Genomic DNA, 9,956 nt, shown 5'->3' on the forward strand with positions numbered 1-9,956 from the left:
TTTGCCATTTTGGCCATCAATTTTAAAGGGTTAATCAATGTTAGTGTAAAAGTTGGCTTTCGAGTAAATCAAACCTCTATTATAATTGTCTAGTAGCTCTTTTCTCAGTTCTTTTCTCAATAGGATCAGCTCCAATTGAGCGTTCTTTTGAGGGGAATTTTGCTCTTCTTTTTCTTGCTTTTGGATTTTTTCTAGTAAAGAGTTTATCTTAGCTTGTTTGCTTTTCCGTTCTTGTACTTTTAATTTAATTAAAACCCCCCTGATTACTGCCTTATGAGCATTCCATACAGTAAAATTGCTTATATTTGGATTTTCATTTAGGGCAAAGTATTCTGACAGATCTTGTTTGATTTGTTCCTGTGTGTTAGGTGATTTGAATAGATTTATAGAATTCCGACAAATTCTAATAGGATTAAAAGGGGCACCCACTTTAAAGTTTATGCAGATAGGGGAATGGTCAGACCATGTGGTCGTGCCTATGGTAGACTCTGTTATAGAAGTAAGGGTCCACCTGTCAACTATAAATAAGTCTATTCGGGAAAATGTTTTATGCCTTGAAGAGAAGAATGTGAACTCTTTTGAAGTAGAATTAAGACATCTAAAAGTGTCATACAGGCCTTCTCTATGTAGCCATGGTTGTAGGACTGCAGCGGTTCTATGCCGAGCTGTTGAGTCTATTTCTTTGTTTGGTATGATGTTAAAATCACCACAAATAATTAGCTTTCCTTTTTGGATCTTTCTGATTTTCTTTATTATTTTATTTAAAAAAGATACTTGGGAACTGTTGGGGGCATAAATATTAGCTAGGGTGAGTGGTGTTTCATTGAGCGTTCCCTGTAGGATGATGTATCTTCCTTTCGGGTCGATTACCTGGTTTTCTGCTGAGAAATGAATACCTTCTTTAAAGGCTATGACTACTCCCGCATGTTTTTTATTTTGGGCGGTGGCCGAAAAAATCTGGGGAAAATTTTTGTTTGTAAATTTGGAGGATGCAAGTTTGGTAAAATGTGTTTTTTGTAAACATAATACATCTACTTTATTTATCCTTGCATCCTTCCAAATCATTGCTCTTTTAAAGGGAATGTTTAGTCCCTTGGTGTTTTGTGAATATATTTTAATAGACATGGTAACTTTTTGAAAAAAGCATAATGTTAGGAATTAGTCTGGCATTGTAAATTGTTAACATAACATTGCAAATATAACACAATAAACCGATTGTAGGTCTTCCTTTAGATAGTAACTTTTTTAACTGTCCGCTATAAGGTTGGTTTAAGACCTGTAACGTAGAACAGTTAAACTCTTGTAGAGTATCAGGGTTAACCTGGTGTATGGTGGGGGTAAAAGTCCGCCTTGCAGGGTGAGACCCATTGTTTACTCACGTATCCTGTAGGCCCAGTCGGTCAGATCGATCGTTTTTCATTCCGGGTTGGGTTGTTCCTCTCTTGGTGGAGTAGAAGGTAGCGTACGTCTGCTGGCACCGTTTTTCGGATTTGGACGTTTTGTTGCTTGTGCTTCCTCTTGTAGCGGAATGTTCCACTTTTGTAAAATTTTTTCTCCTGCTTCTGGGGAAGAAATGATATGCATAGCGTTGTTTCTGTGAATTATGATTTTCGTCGGGAACCCCCATTTATATGGGATTTTTGCAGAGCGTAAGGTTGCAGTCACTTGCGAAAAAGCCCTCCGGGCTCGTATTGTAGATTGTGATAGATCTGTATATAAACTGATATTAGCATATGGGGGCGGCAAAAGGTGGCTTTGTCTCGCCGCCATCATCAGTTCTTCTTTTACGTGGTAGAAATGCAGCCTAGCAATCACGTCACGTGGTACAGAGTTCGGCAGGAAACTTGGTTTAGCTAGCCTATGGATTCTGTCAATTGTGCAGTCTTGGTCGTTGGAGTTGGGAAGGGCTGTTTTTATCAGTTTGACGAGAAATTGTTTTAACTCCGCTTGAGGTACGTTTTCAGGGATACCTCTAAGCTTTATATTGTTCCTCCTACTCCTGTCTTCTAAGTCGGTTAATTTGTTCTTGATGGTTTCTGGCTCTTCCTCTAGCGTATAATGAGCATCTATCAGATTATTATGGAATGCTGTAATTTCGCCCATTTTAGTTTCTACATGATCAGCGCGGACTTCTAACTCTTGTATAGAGTTGTTTACTGTGGCTTCTTCTTTTCGGCATCTCTTTCTCAAGGTGTAAGGAGCTTCTCCGCTCCATCTGGCAGGGCTGGTGTCGCTTTAAGTTGCTGTTTAAGGGTCTTGAAGACGGAGCCTGTCACTACACGACTGTCCTCAACTGCATCAGGCCACGCCCCCCCCCATTGTGATTCTTTTTAATGACTAATCTCCAAGAGACCACAGTCTGTGAAGGATGCTATGGCAAGAATTGCAGCTACAAATAGAGTGCCCTGTTGCGGTTAAAGAGCCAGAAATGCTGAATGTGTGTTGCTGCTAAGAGCAGAAATTTAAAGGGCCAAGAGACCAGAAAGTGCAGCTACTGTGGGCAACAAAGGTGTAGTGCAGCAGAAGACAGCTGCAAACAAGATAATGGACTTTTTTTTGTTTGTGTCACAGTATGGAGCGCTGTGCACGTAAGTGTCCTATGGAATTGTTGGTGTATGGAATCCCACTACTGGTGGATCTAGATCCCAAGCAGGTGTTTTTGTAGGATTATGCCTGAGCTTCTGCTGTTTCTTGTGACAGGTCAGAAGACTAGCAAGACAGTGTTGGAACTGTGTCAGTTGAGCTGGAAAAATGTGAAGCCCTGAAAGTGGAGCTGGTTCTAGGCCGAGACTTTCTTAATTTCTGGCAGTTGTGGAATGGAGGGGATCAGGTGCAGCCTCCTACACAACCTGGCAGTCATCAGTCTGAGCATGTCCATAAACAGTTGCTGGCTGGAGTCACAGTAACTGATAATGATAATCTGCAGTAGGGACATAAAAAAGACTGATGTTGCAAATGTTTTGCAAGAAATGTCTGTTGCCAAAGTTTATAGTGATAATGATAAGGCGAAGTCATGGGAAATGCATTATGTGTTTTCTTTGCAGATCTGGGTGGTAGAAGCTGCACAGTATGCATTAACATTTAATAAAAACATGTTGGAAAAAAGTGAATTGATAAAAATGTGTTACAAAAAAATCTTTTTATTGATGCTTAAGCCTCATGTGAAAAGGATTATGAAATGTTTATTCTGTGTATGAAATGCCTAGAGTTTATGAAAGTATTTCACAATCTGCACAGGTGAATGCAGAGTCTAAACAGGCTGTTAAAGGAAGTTTAACCTTAGCCTATATGGGAATTAGCTCAAATGTGTCTCTAGTAATAGAGAGTAGAAATAATGAAAGGGAAGAGAAAAAGAGGAAAGAGAAGGAGAAAAAGAAAGGAGAGAAGGAAGCCTCGAATGTAGTCGGCCTCTGAGAATGGTTCAGTGGTCCCGGGGCCCAACTGCCCCTGGAACTCATGACCGGCCCACAACTAGGGGAGCCAATTCATGTCAAGAACTAGACCGAGAAAGAGAGAGATAAAGGTTTAGCAACAAGGACTGAGGTGAAATATATTGTTTGAAGAAACTTTTTGTGGATGTTAATTTCTACAACCTGCGAGCTATAGTAATACTGTGTACCTCTGGTTTTTCACAGACTTATTTGGCTTGGACTCTTTATTATCAGGCAGCATTATTCTCAGAGGTACTAGCATCACATGACAATTGCTCAACTCCTTTTGTCGAGTAATCCGCCTGCTGGGTGAGCCATCACTGAACGCAGGGTAGCAACCACTGTGACACAAGCTAAGACTCCCACATGAACTAACCCTGAAATGCTAACCTATGAAATACTACTTTGGAGGTTCTTGCCCTAAGCTTACAGCCTAGCTTCCTGAAATTGTATTTAAGGACCCTCCACCTAACTCTACCTTTGTCAATGGTGTTAATATGCACTATGAGCACTGAGTCCTCACTAACCCCTCCTACCGTAGTAATCTGTCAACCTGATCATCAACCCGATATGTCAAAATTGAGTGCCAGAAAGACAATGCATTTTATGACAATCCCAGTCTTTCTGACAGATTGCTCTAATTTCCTCTAATAATTGAAGCTTGACTACCAGGATCTGTCTAGCATGCACTATGCTCCTTTTCCCTTCTTGCTGCAGCAGACATTTCCCTGGCAGTTAGAGGACATGTCATGCTGCAGCATTGCTAACCCTGTAATGGCATTCTCCTTATCCACCAACTTTGCTAAGTTGTTGGCGTGTACCAGATCATGCCAACTATGGTCTCTTGCACTCTTCCATTGCCCCTTCTTTTTAATTATCACCCAGCAATCTGCCTAATCATCTTGTACCTATATGCTACAATCCACTCCCAGCTAGTGTCTGCACATATGCCCCAGTGAGTGTCTGCTCGAGCAGCAAACTTCTTTCCATGTTGTCAATTGATTTTCAAGCAGCTCATTTTGATCCAGGATCTGGACTCCTAAATTTGCAACATGCACACATCACATACAGCAGTATGCACCCTCAAACAGCTGTTCAAAGACTGCATTCATGACACAAAAAGTACACTGGACAGCATTGTCAATCATGGATCACATTCTAACTGGGGATAATACAGATAAAACTCCAAATATTTTATACAATTGAAAACTAACAGAGAGAAGCAGTAAATAAATGTAAGTGACTCTCTTCAAAAGTCCCTGAATCTAAAGTCACCTAATCTCAAGTCACACACTTAAGACTCTGCACACTTTAGATCACAACACACAGCAACTTTTTGCTTGATTTTAAAGTTTTTAGCTGCAGTAACCCCCGCAAAAGAGTCCTTTGTTTCTGCAGTGCGGACTTCAGGTCTTTGCTCCTCAAACTGTAGATTAAGGGGTTGAGCAAGGGGGTGATTAGTGCATAGATCACAGTGACCCCTTGGTTCAGTGTAAGAAGATTACTTGTGTTAGGAACAAAGTAGGTAAAAGTTACTGACACATAAAATATGAAAACCACAGTCAGATGAGATGTACAGGTGGAGAAAGCTTTACGCTTTCCATCGCTGGTGCGGATTTTGAGCACAGTGCTACAAATTCTGAGATATGAGTAAAGTGTGGTAACAAAGGCTAAGAGGCTGAGAACACCCCCCATAACGGTTAAGAGTAAAGCATTGAGGGAAGTGTCGGTACAAGAGATCTGAAACAAATGGGGGAGATCACAAAAGAAATTATGGATGAAGTTGGGACCACAGAACGTCAACCTTCTTAAACATAATGTAAAAATAGTCGGAAGGAGGAGAGCAGAAGACCAAACTAAAGACACCAACTGAGTGCATGTACTCCAAGACATGAGCTGAGAGTAGTGAAGAGGACGGCATATAGCTACATACCGGTCATAAGACATGGAGGACAACAGGAAAACTTCACAGACCCCAAAATAGATGACAAAGAACATTTGTGCTATGCATTCAGGGAAGGAGATAGACCAGTCCTGGGTGGTAAAGTTAAAAAGCATCCTTGGGGCAGTGACGGATGAGTAGGACATATCCAAGAATGCCAAGTTTCCAAGAAAGAAATACATGGGTGTATGAAGATGAGCACAAGTTAGAACTAGAAGGATGATGAGAAAGTTGCACAAGAACGTCATCAAGTAGATGAGCAGGAAGATGGTGAAGAGTACATAGATAGCATTCTGATCATCTGTCAGACTCATGAGAAGAATGCTGGTGATCATTGTTTGATTCTTTATCATTCTGGCGTGATTCTTTCCCAAATTTTCCAAATGAATAAAAATGATGACAATGATGAAACATTGGGAAAATTTGGTGGCATGTAAGATCACAATAGGTGAATATCCAAGCTTGGATATAATATTGCTGATACTAACAGCTAATGGTGTCCTTCCTTTTAAAAGTGATCGGTTCTCCCAGGAGCAGAAGCCACAGAAGCCCAAACCTCTGCTCTGCTCATCCATAAATGTATAATAAGGTCTCTGGACATTCATCTCATGGTTGTTTATAGTGTAGGAGTTTTGTAATTTTAACCAATATAGATTCACAATGCACAGGTATCTGGTGAGTATCGTGAGTCATTTCTAGTGGTGGACACAGACAACCTCACATACGTTTGTACAAAAATAGCCAACTTTTTATGTAACAAAGGTAAAAAGTGCTTGTTCTCTGTAATGTTCCAGCCATCTTTCATACTAGACAGGTTGGTACACATAAAGCTACATGAGTCACTCAGCAGCAGGTATCTGTGATATTTGAGTTGTATTAGTGTGTAGGGAGTATGGAGTGTACTGCTGGAGGAAGAGTTCCAGCTCTGTGTAATAATGTAGGGAATAGATCAGGAAAGGAGACAGATTAGGAATGTTATAGTTCTGCCTATGAAGATGTGTTTTTATGGCACACCTAAAATAAGGTGAGCAGATGTTCCAATTTACGTGGTACAGTCCCGCTTTAGAAACTTATGTCTTGCTTTCCCCCGGGTCCCAAGTGGGACAGCCATTCGTTCCGCTTTCAGGACGTCTGTCAGCATGAAGCTGATTACTAGCCAGGGTGTTGCGGCTTGCTGGCTCATAATCACTTAGCAGCGCCGCTGCAGGATACACAAACTATCTGGCAGCAGCACCGATAAAAGGAGCAGCGGTGCTCTGAAGACCAAGAGAAGGTAAGTATATGGGTTTCAGGGAGGGTGTTATATTGCTTCTGGGACTACTGTGGGCGTCACTGTTACTACTAAGGCGACTGTGGGGGACACTATTACTACTGGGGCCTATATAGGGGCACTCATAATTGTAGGCGCAGTTCGGATTGAAATAGGACCTGTGCCTACAATTAGAAGCGTAGTTCCCATTGATTTCAATGAGAGTTGAGCATGGAATTATGAGCGTGGCTGCTAAATAGGGATCATAGCAGCACTTCCGCTTCAACCCCAGTGTAACCTGGTACTGATAGCCTTCACTGCCACTATAGAGGCCAGCGTTACTACTGGGGCCACTATGGGGGACACTGTTACTACTGAGACCACTGTAGAGTCAGTATGACTATTGTGGCCCTGTGACCACTATGGGGTCACAGTTAGTACTGGAGTCACTATGGGGTCATTGTTACTACTGGGGCCACTATGTGGTTCCTTATTACTAGCGCAGCCGCTATGGGGAACACTATTACGGCTCGTTCACACGGGTGTCTAAGTGCATTTCAGTCATAAAAATATGCTACATATCTACACAACCACAACTGCTTTTAGTTTTTTGACTGTTCCAGTGTATTTTTGTTTGTGCAAATGCACTGCACATTTACACGTGCAAAAAGAACGCATACATGCCCATTAAAATGATGTGTGAACACATAGGTTTCCTGCATATTCACTGCATATTTGCACCTGCCTATTCACTTTAATGGCCTATTGCAGTGTGTATACATACCAAAATACGTATGATTAAGGAAAAATAAAGTTAAAGTTGGGGAATGGACCTTAAGAAATGTCATAGAAGGACCTGAAGTGAGCAGTTCATGGAAGGAAACCCACCAACACAACGCAGCTGAAGCCGTTTTGTACAGATGTGCCCATCTCCTCTACTCTATGGAGCCATGTTGTGTGGAGTGAAGGAACAGAAACATCATATTACAGAAGCCATGAGGAGGGCAAAAGCAAGTGACAGTGGCATTTAAATGCGCTGATTAGTATTCCGGGATCCGAATCGGCCATCCTGCGACGAGATCACCTGGGGCTTTCTAAGGCTGCCATGGCTTGTCTTCTATCAAGCTTTGTCAGTGCCATGTCTTGATAGATCGCCTGATAGAGCGTGGTATAATGTAATACTATGCATTATGCCACATATGATGCACTATGGTATTTCATTATACTGCATGAGCAATCACAACTTCAAGTAAAAAATTTTTTAAATTAATTATTAGAAAAAATAAAGTAAATAATAGTTAAAATAAGCCCTTTCCCCATATATATAAGAAAAAAGAAAGAAGCATAACAAAAACATATTTGTATTTGGTATTGCTGCATCCTTAAAAGCCTGATCTATCAAAGTATTTTATATTTATTCTGCATTGTAAACATCATCATAAATAAAACATACACTACACCGGAATTGCGCTTTTTTGGTCACTCCATCTCCATAAAAAAAATTATAAAAAACAATCAAAAAGTCGTACGTACTCCAAAATTATATTAACAGAAACTGCAGGACGTACTGCGAAACTGAGCCCTCGCATAACTGTCAATAGAAAAATAAAAAAGTTATAGCTATTAGAGCATGGCGGCAGAACATAATTTTTTTTATCGTTGTAATTGTACTGACCTGCAAAATAAAGTTACGTAATTTTTGCCGTCGTGTGAACACTGTAATAACAAGAACCCCCCCCCCCCCCCCAAAGATAGTGGAACAGCTTACATTTTTCCATTTCACTCTAAGTTTTTCAGTACATTATAGGCACGTTGCACTCCACCACGCACTCCACATGATCAACGTCACTTGAAAAGGAGAAAGCTCCTCCCATGAATGAAGCAATCACCCCGGCGTCTGCCGCAGACTACTGAAGGTGAGTGTATGTTTTATTCTATAAATATGCATGACCATATATCCATATTTTATACTTGAAAAGGGCGTTTGCAAATGCCGAAACGCTTAGTATAATACTTTAAATAAAATTCGGTTTATTATAACCACTGGACCATCGGGTCTGATTGATTGTAACCCCGGACCCCGAAGCGTGGAGAGTCTTTTTTCTCACCATTAAAAGGATAGCAGATAACTTGCTGATCTGTAGGGGTCTCATCACTGAGACCCGCACTGATCTTAAGAACGGGGGTCCCATGTGCCCCCTCCTCCTCACTGTGGGGACACTGCTCCCCCCAGAATGAGGAGCAGACTGAATGAAGTGCTGGTCTCACAAGCACACTAGCACTCCATTAATTTTCAATGGGACTGTAGAGATACCCGAGTGGATGTTTCCATCAGCCCCATTGAAATGAATGTGCGGCCAGTGCTCTATTCAGAGTGATATCACTGCAGGAGTGGGGGGAGGAGCCCCTCATCAATCAGCAAGTTATTGCCTATGCTGTTGATATCCTGTGGATAGGGCATAATTTGAAATTCTGGTACAATCCCTTTAAGAGGTTAAAATCACAGAGGTGAGCATTCTATGAGAGTTTAAGGCAATTGTGCCTGCCTTATGGCGATTGTGCCTACCTTATGGCGATTGTACGGCGATTATGCCTATCCGGTATTGCATTTTTTGACTCTTTCAGTGAATGCCTTAAGAGGTTAAGTTCCATCTAGGAGATTATATACATATAATCTTAGTATAATTAAATACAATCTCAAGGAAAAGGCGCGCCATCACATAGGTTGACACAAACTTGCCTAGTTATGCAACAACATGGGGGTAGGGAATGTACTATTGAGTCTAAAAAGTTGGGTGCCTACCCCTATGGCTGCTGTAATTGTGGCAATTTTGGTAGTCATCTAGTCCTATAGTGGTTGCCACCTACTTCCTGTCTAGTTTTGCATCTTGGGGGTTAATTGCCCTTATAACTATATTTCCCACTGTTTAGCTGGACTGTCCTGCAAACAGTAATACGAAGAGGCACATATATGAATAAAGTGGTAGTTTATAGATAATTTGGGGGGCATTTTTGGATGTAAAGGAAGTGTGGGGCTTAAAATGTCTTGAGAGTACGTATTCAAATGTTGGCACGTATTATAAGCAGTTCGGGAGATGTGGTGAGGGTTCTGGATAAACTATGGACAGTGGACTGCTTCCTTTTACCACCTAGTGAATCCCGCCTAATACTATGCTGAGTCCTGAATTATGCCTAGATGAAAATGTTTTTCTCTCCTCCCTGGACGGTCTCATTATGAAGCTGCGCCATCGTCTGCATATTATTGGCTGGGGATTTGGGGTCTTTGTAGAGAACGATTACAGCTCTGCAACATGAGTTACTGCAATTACTGCTC

The 9,956-nt window shown here is 41.3% G+C and overlaps 1 protein-coding gene across 1 annotated transcript; it reads right to left on the minus strand.

Moving 5' to 3' along the window:
* Nucleotides 1-4,742: 4,742 nt before the first annotated feature.
* LOC136620262 (olfactory receptor 1E5-like) lies at nucleotides 4,743-5,726 on the minus strand. Its single transcript, XM_066594966.1, has one exon. The coding sequence runs from the start codon at nucleotides 5,724-5,726 to the stop codon at nucleotides 4,743-4,745; it is 984 nt and encodes a 327-aa protein (XP_066451063.1).
* Between the last annotated feature and the right edge of the window lie 4,230 nt (nucleotides 5,727-9,956).

Source organism: Eleutherodactylus coqui, chromosome 3 (assembly GCF_035609145.1).
Source record: "Eleutherodactylus coqui strain aEleCoq1 chromosome 3, aEleCoq1.hap1, whole genome shotgun sequence".
Taxonomy (NCBI): domain Eukaryota; kingdom Metazoa; phylum Chordata; class Amphibia; order Anura; family Eleutherodactylidae; genus Eleutherodactylus; species Eleutherodactylus coqui.